Source organism: Tachysurus fulvidraco, chromosome 1 (assembly GCF_022655615.1).
Source record: "Tachysurus fulvidraco isolate hzauxx_2018 chromosome 1, HZAU_PFXX_2.0, whole genome shotgun sequence".
Taxonomy (NCBI): domain Eukaryota; kingdom Metazoa; phylum Chordata; class Actinopteri; order Siluriformes; family Bagridae; genus Tachysurus; species Tachysurus fulvidraco.
The window spans coordinates 35,838,468-35,852,216 of NC_062518.1; the positions used below are offsets into that span (position 1 = coordinate 35,838,468).

General features: G+C 39.2%; 1 protein-coding gene across 3 annotated transcripts in view; it reads left to right on the forward strand.

The window, feature by feature from the left end:
* Nucleotides 1-13,740, forward strand: part of arhgap36 (Rho GTPase activating protein 36) — a 33,993-nt gene extending 20,253 nt beyond the window's left edge. For all 3 annotated transcript variants that reach the window (XM_027165004.2, XM_027165006.2, XM_027165005.2), the window contains exons 4-13: nt 2,649-2,929; nt 7,097-7,298; nt 7,966-8,021; nt 8,449-8,599; nt 8,780-8,928; nt 9,691-9,867; nt 10,364-10,452; nt 10,615-10,811; nt 11,462-11,763; nt 13,119-13,740. In XM_027165004.2, coding sequence (XP_027020805.1) covers nt 2,649-2,929; nt 7,097-7,298; nt 7,966-8,021; nt 8,449-8,599; nt 8,780-8,928; nt 9,691-9,867; nt 10,364-10,452; nt 10,615-10,811; nt 11,462-11,763; nt 13,119-13,226 — 1,712 coding nt within the window. In that variant the 3' untranslated portion in view covers nt 13,227-13,740. The remainder of the gene's footprint in view (nt 1-2,648; nt 2,930-7,096; nt 7,299-7,965; nt 8,022-8,448; nt 8,600-8,779; nt 8,929-9,690; nt 9,868-10,363; nt 10,453-10,614; nt 10,812-11,461; nt 11,764-13,118) is intronic.
* The last annotated feature ends 9 nt before the right edge of the window (nt 13,741-13,749 follow it).

The following is a 13,749-nucleotide window of genomic DNA, read 5'->3' on the forward strand; positions in this document are numbered from 1 at the left end:
ATCATCTACAATCTGTGCAGCCATGTGCTATGGGAAACACGTTTACTTTGTTACTACTGCATACGCTGTCAGTTTTTTAACGTGTTAACAGCTACTCATACTGTAGCTAGTTTCAACATAAATTCATTAATAAATATAAAATAAAATATCATGCACTTATTGTTTAGTCCTATCAATCACGTTAATGAGGAACCGGTCTTGTCATCCTGCTGTCTTTAAGTAGAAAAGATATTTAAAATGAGCTGAACCAAACTTGTAGGTCACAAGAGAAATAAGAACAATTTTGAATTTAATGCTCTAGCATTCAGGAGAGTGTGGTTTGGTTTTGTATTCAGGTTTCCAGCTTTTAAAGCTACGGCAGGTGAAGCAGTTATGTAATGCAGCAGGTAGTGTTGCTCCAGGGATTGATCCTGAGCTTGTGTTCCTTTCTGTGTGGAGTTTTGCTTATTCTCACTGTGTTTTTGTGGGTTTCTTCTGGGTTCCTCAGTTTCTGTGTACATGTGTATGTGCTCTGTGATGGACTGGCATACCACCCAGACTGTATTCCTGCCTCATGGTCATGCCTAGTCTTCTCAAAATTGGCTCCAGATCACCAAAACCCTGACCAGGATGAAGCAGCTACTGACCTGCATGAGAGTCACTAATATTCTTGCCTGAGTAAGACAGCATCTGCCTACTGTTGTCTCAGGAAAACTGCTACTTCTTCTTTGACCACAGGGTGTGTATTACAATCCTCAGTTCCCCTTGGACACAGCGAGTGAGGAGGACTTAAAAGAGTGTGTTTAAAAGAAGACTTAATCCCCCTGTCCTTTCAGATTACTGGCAAGTCTTCAGAAGTGGGTTGTTGTGGGCTGACCTGCCAGAGAACCTTCACACTGCTCTCATGACTTTAGATGGTCAGAGAGCAAAAGAGATAGAGGTGTGTGTGTTTGTGAGAGAGAGAGACAGAGAGAGAGAGAGAGAGAGAGAGAGAGAGAGAGAAAGAAAGAGAGAGGGAGTTGAGGCTGTAGGCATGTGAGACAATCGGTGTGCCAAACACAACAGGTGACTTAATCCTACTACCATGTTGTGCTGCTGATCTTTCTGCGGCTTAAACGTGAAAAAAAGAATATTTATAAAAACTATTTAATGAGATGAATTCAATATCATATTATATTGACTTTATTACAATGGGAACATTTGTGCAGAACCAATACAAGACACGTAAATTGATTTGAAGGCCAGTTTTAATAATAAATGCACAAATTAAGACCAGACATACAAAAAACGTATAATAGATTACACATTTCATTAGACACACTGGCACGTTTCTATTGGTAAAAACAGAACAAACCAAAATTTCTTTAATAGGCTTACCTACAGATGGCTAGTAGGGACACCCAGGTAAACCCTGACGCAGGATTGCATCAAAATCTGTTGTTTCCATGACGTGTGCCTCGTGCTAAAAGTGCCTCGTGCTGTCATTAGAGGATTGTCAGATTTGGAAGCAGAGTTCTCAGTGTGTGTGTTGAGTTTCTATTAGTAGTAATACAATTAAGATGTGTCTGTCAACTACTTAGTGTAATAATATTAGAATATTAGAGTTACGAATATTATATCTGCATTTGTGGTATTAAAGCTACAAAAGGCTAAATGATTAAAGAAGTTTTCTTTAGTGTAGATTTATAGCTTCACATAAATTCAGTGTATTTTTGTGCATTTGACTCAATTCAGAGTTCAGTATTAAGTACTGGTGGCTTAATAAGGAAGCAGAGAGAGTGGGCAGCATATCCGTTGTTGTTCTCAGTAAGGGCATTGTGGGTTTGATGGGATGGACTGAAGACTAGCAGAGTGGTATCTCTGGGCCCAGAGACTGATCCAGATGAAACATTTTCCTGTTTGAGATGCATTTCAACAGTATGATGTGCCACTGAGTCAGCCAGCGTTTCTTTGCTGTTGTATCAGGCATCAACTTCCTGTGACCCTCCACCTCACTCTGGAAGTCTATGCATTTCAATATTGAAGCACTGTACTGTAACACATAGTTTTTTGTGAACATTATTGTGTGATCAGCATTCTGAGATTTTTCAAAGCTGCATTCTGGCCTAAATTGTGCTTAATTAATAACTTTTATAAATACCCTTTCTATCACTTTACATTATACTCAATTTTTTAGAACACAGCAACAGATGCTGCTCTGAATGAAAGATACAGTGACTTCATAAGTAATCGCTGCAGGATAATTCTGATATATTTGTACAATACTGTGCTGCCAGTAACCTTGTTTTCAGATAAAAAAATGTTTATTAATGGACTTGAATTTCATAAGATTTAGGAGGGGATCCAGCTACAGTCTGAATTCTTATAGTAGCATAAGATTCAGATTAAAAGACAATATTTAATCAAATTACTGCTGATGCCAAGAACAAAATGAAAATAAATGGTTTTATAATACTAAAATTCAAGGATCAATCAAACTCCATAGATCAGTTTATTAGCCATAGATTGAATTTCTCCAACACACTGATGCGATTATTAAAGTATACTAACAATGATAATACAGTACAATTAGTCCAGATGAAATCTGACCAGAGGATTGTGTAACATTACCAGCTCTGTAAAACAGAGATCTAATATTTATTTTGGTCCTCAACATTCCCTGCCCTCAGAAACAGCCCCCAAGGCGTTTGGGATTCCTCTATCTCAGGTGATTGCTAACGATCGGGCCTATAAGCAGCGACAGGACGCTCTGAAGGAGAGCCGCCGGGATTGTCTGGAGTTGGAGGCTAGCGTCATGCACTTCCGTGCTGAAAAACGGCAGCAGAATGGAAACCGACCCCTGGTCAGCAGAGCCTCACCCTCCAGCGATGCATCCTCATCACTGTTGGAGCTCCACAATAAGCCGCTTTCACCAACGTTCTTGGACAACAGCTCTCGCAGCCACAGAAGGGTAAGAGGATAGAACAGTGCTATGACATCTTGCTATTGAATGTGAATATTCTCCGTGACCCCAAACTTTCATTTCAGTAAGCAATTTTTATTTGACCCTCATATTCCTCAAAGTCATCATGTCTACAGCGTTTTCACATACATATATTTACTTTTCTAGATGTCTTTTGAGCTTAAACTGAGAAACAGGAACACATTTATTTGTCCATTGGGGTTGCATTCACTGACTTTACATATGAATGGCCTTCTCTTCTCTTGTGGTATTTAACACACCAGCAACCATTAAATTAGAGCTTGTGGTCAATAGTAAATGTGAACATGAATTAATTTTATTAGCTTTGTATTTTTTTTTTTTTTAGCAAATTACCACAAGGGAAATGTTGGTGTTGATTAGGGAAATCTTGGTGTCATGTCCATTGAGACAACTGTTTAAAAGTATTTTTTTGCATAAAACTAAAACCTTAGCTGAGAATTCTATTATACAGCATTCGATTTAACTCTTAACTTCCAAGGTAGAGCTTAAACATATGTTATGTTATTTTAAGTTATGTGGAGACAAAAGCTAAAACCAGCTAAAAAGTCATCTTTAAGGTCCTAATTATCTAATTGCATGACCAAACAGCAAAATGTCTGGTCAGAGTTATAAATACAATACAAGTAAATGCAATACAAGGAGATGTAACTGTGATGATTGATAAAACAAATACTATAATCTTATTTAGAATTTAGAACGTAGACTTTTTTGGGTTACAGAGTTTTAGAAGGTGCAGCAATTATAAAAGATTCTCACGTAGTTCATGAAGTATATTGGTCAAATAAAACAACTGTAGATTGATGAACAATTTGTAGCTTGTCCAATCATGCACTATGAAACGGAAGGTTTAAAATCACTCAGTTTTAAAAATTGTAATTGTAAACTGAATGTGTGCAAATATAAAATATTATAAAATAAATATAAAATAATATTTATTTTATACAATTTTTATAAAATATACTGTATGTATACTGTATTTTTGTACAACAGTTGATTCTGGTCTACTAATTTGATTGGCTGTGCAGTAATGCAAGGGTGCATATTGTATACTGTATGACCTATAACCTCAGTGAGACATTTCAGTGTGTGTATCACTCGACTCGTCTGTGTCCATCACATAAAATTTCACTTTGTTGTTCGAATCATTTACTGCATTAAAGTTAGGGAAATCATCAGCATACATGGTGAACGATACTATTTTCATGAATATTACTTTTGCCTTAAAATATGAAAGCTTCTAAGACATAAAAGCACAGGAAAATAAGACACCAATTTCACCTAAAACCTTTATATAAAGCTCTTAAAGCTTGGAGAAGCAAAAATAAACAAAACATTTTTGCCTTATTGTGTCCATATATCACTTATTCAATAGTAACTTCTTGTTTAAAGGATTAAAAGCTTTAAAACTTTTCTCTTAAGAAAAGAACATTCTTGTACATAATTGAACAAACCTTTTAATGTATCTACCCACTTCTATGTAATAAGCCCAAAGTCATTCTATATAATCAAAGACACAGCTGAATCATATTCAACTGAATCATATTCAACTGAGTCAAATTCAACCGAGACAAATCCTTACTTTAGACAAGTGTACAGGGCCACAAAAGCACAGGTCTGAGTCTAACTGTAATTCTGATTCTGACTTGGATTCTGAAAACCGATCTCATTGATTTGCTGATTAGCGCAGTCAACTGCATTCATTTAAAAATGAAATGTTTGTGAAATACAGTCCATAGGAGTGGACCACTGAGTAAATGTCACAATACCTCTCTCCTAAGAGCCTAAATATGTTTCACAACAATTTTAGATGACCGGAAACTAAAAGACAAGCATGAGACTACAGCCAAAATAAATTTACAGCATACACACTGTGTGACTGGGATTGAGATTATTTATACATATCTGTTAACAAAAACATGTCTGTGTGCCAGCATTTGCTTGCTTTGTAATGGCTGGAATAATGTACAGCATAGTGCTGGAGGATTTGGTTTGGTGCAGAGGTTAAACTGCTAAAGCTGTTTAAGTTTTCCTTATCAGCGTTTGCTTTATTAAGCTTTAGACTTGATTATTTCAAGTGGCAGAGAGCCTTCTCCTTTTTATCAGATGAAGAAGAAAGCTGATCTACATTGTAATCTCTTGTGTAGATATACATGGGAACTTCAGAAATGCTTTGAGTGCTGAATTATATTACGGGAATAACAGGAAGGAATAACACTTGGGGGAGCAGGTGAAACACAGCTGAATAATGTGATAGAAGACATAAAGTGAAGCGGATAAAGATAATATAATCTTAGCACGTTTGCCTCACACCTCCAGGGTTGGGGGTTCAATTCCCGCCTCCGCCTTGTGTGTGTGGAGTTTACATGTTCTCCCTGTGCCTCGGGGGTTTCCTCCTGGTAGTCTGGTTTCATCCCCCGGTCCAAAGACATGCATGGTAGGTTGATTGGCATCTTTGGAAAATTGTCCGTAGTGTGTGATTGCATGAGTGAATGAGAGTGTGTGTGTGTGTGTGTGTGTGTGTGTGTGTGTGTGTGCCCTGTGATTGGTTGCCACTCCAACCGTGACCCGAGGTAGTGCGGATAAGCGGTAGAAAATAAATGAATGAATGAATGAATGAATGAATCACATACATTGAGGTAATTTGCAGATCTGAATATGGCAATGGTACCTGATGACTTCTGGCATAGGTATTCGTTTATACGTCAACACATTGGTAACAAATCCTTTTTACAACATAGTAATGATGTGGATTCCAGTTATAGTTACAGTTAATGGTGTCTATGAATTAAGTTCCCTCGCCAGGCTTTCTTTTTTTCTTCCAAGTACCAAAGACAAGGAAATGCAGCTTGCCATGTTACAGACAAACTCTAGAGTCCTCTCATATTTATAAAAACCTAAAGTTGACAGTTTTTCCTGTCAGACTGTCTGTCCAGAATCTGCTGTAAAATTTCCCTGTAAACTTATTAGAACAAGTGCATTTGTAAACCTTTTGTTTTGCCATAACTTTCAGAGCTGCTGTTACAAAAATTTATTTTAATGCTGTTGGCCAATCAGATTCAGAATAGTGCTGTAGCATAAAACATTAAATTAATTCACTCTATTAATTTGATAATCGTGTATATCACTGCACTGCTGTGGAGTGAATATAGCACCGGTTCCTGAGCATTGCCTGTGGCTCAATGGGAATGGAGACTGCCTCTCCTGGGTGGCTGCTGCACAGCATGAAAGTCCAAGATTTGTGTCTGTCTTTCCACAGAGCCAAATTACACAAGCCACTCTGTGAACTAGTGGTGTAAGAGAGAAACTGCTGCACCAGTGATGAGATACTGAATGGCTGATCTACTGGATGAGTAACTAAATTGCCCCACTGAAAATGTGTTTACATTCCAGCATTTGACTAAAAAGGATCTGCAGTAATTGCATGCTAATGTCTTTTCCATTGCCTTTTCACTCAGACAGCCACTTGTGGAGTGAAAGCTTTGTTATGTACAGCCAAAACACAGTGACAGTCTTTTGACCATGAAGCAGCTGTCAAAACTTTGTTTTTGCAAAAACTATTCTGTGCAGTATTTATCTGTGTGCAGCTCTTCCACCCTCTGCAATGTAGTTTTTTTACGTACAGTGTAAGAGTAACCATTTCTATACATGTGCTTTCTGTGTTAGTAAATGTTACCTGAGTTATCTGTGTCCTTGTCTTTGTTCTGAGTTAAATGCAAATGATTCAAACTGAGCTGAGTATATTTCAAACAAGTCAAATTTCACTGAGTCAAATACAACCAAGTCAAATTTACATGAGTCAAATACAACGGAGTCAAATTCTTATAATATACAAGGGCCACAAAAGCAAGAGGAATGAAGGATCTCATTAAGTTCCTCAGGACTCAACAACTTGGATTAATGTGAACTATTAAACAGAGGAGAGAATTTCACTCTGTTTTTGTTAATCTGTGTATCATTTATCATTCTTACTATACAAATGAGAAACAGTTGGATGAAATCAGCTGAAATGTCAGATGTGCATGCCTGACTCTCTCTCTCTCTCTCTCTCTCTCTCTGCATCTCTTTAACTTTTGGGTGAAACGTCTGCAGAAAATGAACTCATCTCATTTTTTTTTTATTTCTCCCACATCCTAGGGAGGATTGTCAGTGGACTCTATATCAGACTTGGTGGAAAGTCAGTCCAGGTTGCTTGAGGCACTGCAGCTCTCTCATCCTAATGAATTGGATATCAAGAAGACACCAGCAGGCCGCACTCAGACCAAACTGAGCCTGAATCCCATTTACAGACAGGTGCCACGTGTCATGGAACGCTGCTGCCAGCACATACACACATACGGTAAGCACTGCAGGACAGTAACAGGCTCTTAATCATCAGGACTGACCGCACAAACACCCACTACATGCTGAAATCAATGTTTTACCGTACACTGAGCCTGTCCCAGCTGCCATCAGACTGAATAATAGAAAGCCATTATCTGCTGTTTGAAAGTAACTGGTTTTAAACCAAATTAAAAAGGAGAATTATACAATCCAATTAAAGTTATTTGTAGGATTTGTGAATTTAGCTAACTTCCACCAATATCGAGCAGTAATGGCTCATTAGTTAAGGCTTTGGATTCCAAATTTCTTTACCTGCCACTGAAGGTCCTTGAGTGAGGCCCTTATCTCTTAGCTGCTCAGTTATACGTCTCAAATAACAAAATCGAATAACAAAATTAATTAAAAAATCAAATACAATATTCGTATTTATTTAAGGTGATTTTTAATAATCATATTTTTACAGCTTGAAATCTTTAACTAGTAATATATTACTAAGCACTTCATATCTATTATGTACCTTGCTAAATGTCACCGCTGTATTTTTAGAGGATACTGATTACTTTTACTCTCTCTCTCTCTCTCTCTCTGCAACAACTTTGTAATAAATGTTTCAAGAAGAGTTACACTGAATCTGAGTAAACAGAGTGTGTGATTTTTATGTCGCCGCCTTCTTTCCCCATCAGGGTTGCAGACAGTGGGGATTTTCCGAGTTGGAAGCTCCAAAAAGAGAGTTCGCCAAGTGAGTCTCAGCTCACACTACCATCTAGTGTCAGTTTAGGCTAAAGCATGCAGTCTCCTTTTTTAAACCAAGATTTATGCTTTATCCATCAGATACCTTTTGCTATGCAGTATATGTTCTATTACACATTGTATTTATATATTCAATGTGTGCAGCCCATTAAATAATTTCCTCGTGTTATTTCTTAGAGGCTGTCTGTAGTAAATGTGTGTGTTTACATTATAAAGCACATAATAAATCCTTGTCTTACATACAGAAGTGCTTTGTAGTCTTCATCTAGTAGAAAACAGGAAAGAGTCTCAAGAGGGCATAGAATAATAATTCTAAATTTATATATAAAGTGCCTTTCATTTGTGCCTTAGTACATCTGTTAATATATGTGTTGTGTGTGTGTGTGTGTGTGTGTGTGTGTGTGTGTTGGTCTCAGCTGCGTGAGGGCTTTGACAGTGGAACAGATGTTGCACTAGATGATGAACACAGTGTTCATGATGTGGCAGCACTATTGAAGGAGTTCCTGAGGGACATGCCTGACCCTCTGCTGCCCAGAGAGCTCTACTGCGCATTTCTGCATGCTAACAGTAAGCACGCAAACACACACACACATACACACACACACACACACACACACACACACACACACACACACACACACACACACACACACACACACACACACACACAAACACACACTCACAGATTTACACTCAGTTAAGTGAGCTTGAATATAAATAAAAATGGCCTATTCATGCATGTTACAGATTTGTGGGGTGCTGATCAGTTGATGTACCTGCAGCAGCTGTTGTATCTGTTGCCTCCATGTAACTGTGACACTCTGCTGAGGCTGCTGAGTTTATTACACACAGTTCAGGATCACGCTCATGACTCTGTCAGCCCTGACCAGCAGGAGGTAGCACACATCTCTCTCTCTCTCTCTCTCTCTCTCTCTCTCTCTCTCTCTCTCTCTCTCTCTGTCTCTCTCTCTCTGTCTCTCTCTCTCTCTCTGTCTCTCTCTCTGTCTGTCTGTCTCTCTCTCTCTCTCTCTGTCTGTCTGTCTCTCTCTCTCCTCATCTCTCTCGATACTCTCTGTCCTCTCTCTCTCTGTCGGTCCTGTCTGTCTGTCTGTCTCTCTCTCTCTTTCTATCTCTCTATCTCTCTCTCTGCTGTCTTCCTCTCTCTCGCTCCTCTCTCTCTTTCTCTGTGTTTGTCTCCCCCTCTCTCTCTCTGTCTCTCTCTCTCTCTCTGTCTCTCTCTCTCTCTCTCTCTCTCTCTCTCTCTCTCTCTCTCTCTCTCTCTCTCTCTCTCTCTCTCTCTCTCTTTCTATCTCTGAATCTGCCTGCTCTTCACTCTTCAACAACTTGATCTCTTTAGTACAGCAACTATCAGTAAAATAACCCTTGGGCAATTCCAGCATTATAGTTATGACTTTTGTACATTTTTACTGAAGGTAATGTTTCATTAAAATGTCCAAGTTCCAAAAATGATGTGGCAGTTTATTAATGTTATACATGTGGCATCATATGAAAAGTATGTTTTAGATCGGATTTTCAACAAACTCCTTTTTTTGTTTGTTTCCATTGTTTTCTTATGAAGGTTTCAGAATCGCACCACATTGTTTCCATGTGTCTTTGCTGCATATTTCACTTTCTCTTCTCTTTACTTTACTTTTCAGATCCCAGGTAATAAGATGACAGCAGGTAACTTAGCTGTTATTTTTGGGCCAAACCTGCTGCAGAAGGAAAAGGGATCAGAAAAAGATCTGAAGCCTGAGGCAATGGGCATCGAGGACAGTGCTGCCATTATCTCAGTTACCCTGCTCTTAATCCAACACTACAAATATCTCTTCATGGTGAGTGAGAAAGAGAGAGAGAGAGAGAGAGAGAGAGAGAGAGAGAGAGAGAGAGAGAGAGAGAGAGAGAGAGAGAGAGAGAGAGAGAGAGAGAGAGAGAGAGAGAGAGAGAGAGGTAGTCTTTAGCTCTGTCTTTGTTTTATGTAGGGCCAGGGTCCTGGAGAAAAGTCTCATTTCACTGTGTACTGCAACAGATATACTGTATATGGGTGAAATGACAATAAAAGCTTCTTGACTTGACTTGACTTGAGAAAGAGAGAGAGAGAGAGAGAGAGAGAGAGAGAGAGAGAGAGAGAGAGAGAGAGAGAGAGAGAGAGAGAGAGAGAGAGAGAGAGAGAGAGAGAGAGAGAGAGAGAGAGAGCTTGGGACTCATAAGGAGAGATGAGTGTTATAGAATCTGCATCCTGTCTCAATAATCATATGCACAGCATAACAATCATATGAAGTTATATGATGTGATTCGGAGTCAGTATTCTAACATGATGTCTGGCTGCAGGTTTCAGCAGAGCTCCAGCAGGAGGTGCTTATGAGTCTCATTCAGACTGATCCGGATGTCATCGACTACCTTCTACGCAGGAAACTCAGGTGATGGAACTGTACCAAAGAAACACTTCAAAGATGGCTGTTTTATAGCCATTGCTGAATTTCCTGTGAAAAATCTCAACAGTTCAGTTGATGTATTAAATCTTGAAAATGAATAATGTTTAGGTAATAGTTTCTGAATACACCTGTCTCACCATGTGACAGTGGAAGCAGTGTGACGATGGAGGCAGATTTGGGACTACGCAGGGACACTCAGACGTCGCTGGACTCAGTTGGTCAGTCCAGTGATGACATGTCACCTATCGAGCCTGTGTCCCCTTTGTTCAAAGACATGGCTGCTGGAAGTAGTCTGAACAGCGAGATTTTTTTCAATGCACTACGTGTCACCACCAACAGCAAACGTGAGTCTCGGTCACTCCGGGTTCTACAGTTAAATTGAAAGCTTTTGTCTCTGTGCTTAACATCACCTTTAACATTTCACACTGATAATTCAGAGACAGAGTTAGCACATCTTTTTACCAGGGGTTATGAAACTCTCCTCTGAAGCAGAGTTTGCATGAATTTTACAGTGTGAAATGATGCTGTGTTACAACCTTATTACTAAATGCTTAGCAGCCTGTGCTTCATATCACATGAAAACCCGGACAGTGATTAATTGTTAACTCCAGGTAAAGTATGAGAAGTATGAAATATGAAACTATAAAATCCAGGCTTCTATTTACCCAGAGTTTTCTATCACCTAGGGTTAACTATTTCAAGTGTGAAAAGCCATCTGCAATCCCATTTCTACTGAATACTCTCGATTGCCTGTCCACATAGTTATCAAACTTACCATTCTTCGTTATCTTCATTAACCACTCTCTCCTGGTCAGGGTCCTGGTGGATCTGGAGGCAGGCGCATGAACAATTTTTATAGTTTTATTATGTTCGTTTGAGTGAGTCGAGTACATACAGTATATAGTTCAGTGTTAAAAAGGTTGTTTTTTTTTGGACCCAAAATGGTAATGAATGAAAAAGATAAAGTGTTTGTGTTTTGTGTGTATTACTTTAGGGACACCAGACACTCCGCCCAAATCCATAGGCAAGATGAGACAGTTCCATTCCCATCACGACTTGCTGAGCCTCGTCCAGCCCTCTACCCTGCTGCAGCCTGAAGAGCGAGAGCGGCAGGGGGGCACGGGTCTGTCCAGTCCAGTCGAGGGTGTACACTTCAGTCACCAGCCGCAGGAAGACACCTCTCACCCTCAGAGCTTGAAAGAAAGGAGTGTGTGGGTGCGACAGGGCTCCAACGCCTCCTCCACTTCAGAAGACAGCAAACAGCCAAGCAACTTCTGGGACTTTTTCACTGGCAAGGTGTCGGGCTCAGAGACTGTAGTATGACCCCTTGTGTCCTAGTGTATTGCGCATAGTGTGTGTGAACTTCTCTACCTGCTTCCTAGAGACTTAAATACTCCCCTTCCACAGAAACACACCTTATAATAAAACACCTTGTAGCTATGATATATTTTTATATCTTTACTAATCTTTCTGCTCCCTTTGTTTTGAGGGTTCCATGCAGTGCATGTTCATATAAAGCGACGTTACAAACTCCAGGAGAGAAATGAAGGCAGTTTACCAGAAATATTGAAACTCTAAAAGGAAAGGTTATGTGTAGAAAGTATAAATGTGGGATCAGTTTTTGATCAAAATTGGATGACCACAGAGCTCTGAAACGAGGAATTCTACTGCAATGTTGGCTATACCACAAAGGGCCGTTACCATGGAGACCGTATAGTGTAAGAGTATATATCAAAATGTTCATTGGTCAAAGACTCAACGCTTCTGAATTACAGGGTATTAAGAGCTCGTGAAAGATTTCATTCCGATTAAGGACATGGAAACAGCACCGACATTTTGATTTGAATTGTTTAGTCTCATGTCCATTTTACTACAGCACAATGTGTCAAACTGTGGCGTTCACTCTGAGGTTTTGTCATTATCCAGACTTTTTAGTGCCGTGCTCATTTTACACATGATCTCTGTTATTTAATTATGTTAAGATAGCTAATGTAACATATTGGTGAATTACATTCATAGTATTTTGAAGTTTTCGAAATATTCTGGACACAGAAAAGCATGATTTTCACCTGATTAAACCTTTTTTCGTGCCAGAATTCAGGCACAAACATCTCACAGGTTTTTACACAAATATTAAGTCACTCCGTTAAAATACCGATGTCAATGAATACAAGCGTTAATTTCCTTGTTAACAATATACTTATATTCTAATAATGCTGTAATCATACTAGAAATCAAATCAGTTATGATGATGTAAAGTTATCAACTCAGTGCAAATATTTACATGTAGATTATTCACAGGTTGAATCGAAAGTGTGCCGCATTTGGATTTTGCAAATTATGCTTATCAATGGAATTAACATCAGTACAACATTGCAGTTTAGTTTTTCTGCTCTACCTTTTTGAAAGTAAGGTTTTTCTTATCCCATGCCTACATTCCACTCCATTTCAGTTTCCTCCTCCTCCTCCTCTCAGAATCTCTGTGGTCTTCTGGCCAAGGCAGCTGCTTTATCTCCTTTAGAGACTTGTGTACCACTATGAACAATGCTTACAAATAAAAGTATAATCTAATTTCTGGCCAGTGAATGTTTTTTTTTCTTTGTAAATGAACCGGATGACCAAATGGATGCTGTTGCACTGTTTCCTTACAGATGATCCAGAAGGCCTTCTCTCCTAAACTTCTTCAGAGACCAGAATCAATGTGCAAAAAGTTGAGCGGGAAACAGTGGCAAGGTGAACTTTTTTTAGAGATCATATAAGCAGTTTTCCACAATGCAATTTTGTTTTTGACTTTGGGAGAATTTTTTGAGTAAGAGTGGAGCGACGATCAGCAGAGATGACCACCAAAAGTTAGTAACACACTAAACCACAAGGAGGCAGATGTTACTTAAAAAACCCTCTCTTGCCCTCTCACTCTCCCTCTCTCTCACGCTCTTCCTCACCCCCTCTCTCCTTCATCTTCCTCTCTCTCCCTTGCTCTCTCTCACTACCACCCGCTCACTCTCCCTCCCTCTCTTACTATCTCTCCCTTGCTCTCTCTCTCTCACCATCTCTCACTCCCTCTCCCTTTCCATCTCTCTCTCTCTCTCTCTCTCTCCCACTATCTCTTGCTTGCTCTCCCTCTCCCCCTCTCTACAATGTAAAGAGAATGTACAAGGTGCATAACCCAATAAAACTGTCTTCATCTACACATCAATAAAGGTATCATGCTGTTAAATCATCTGAAGGCACAACATACTGTACTGACAATAGATCAATAAATCTAATCCTTTATCAGTGGTG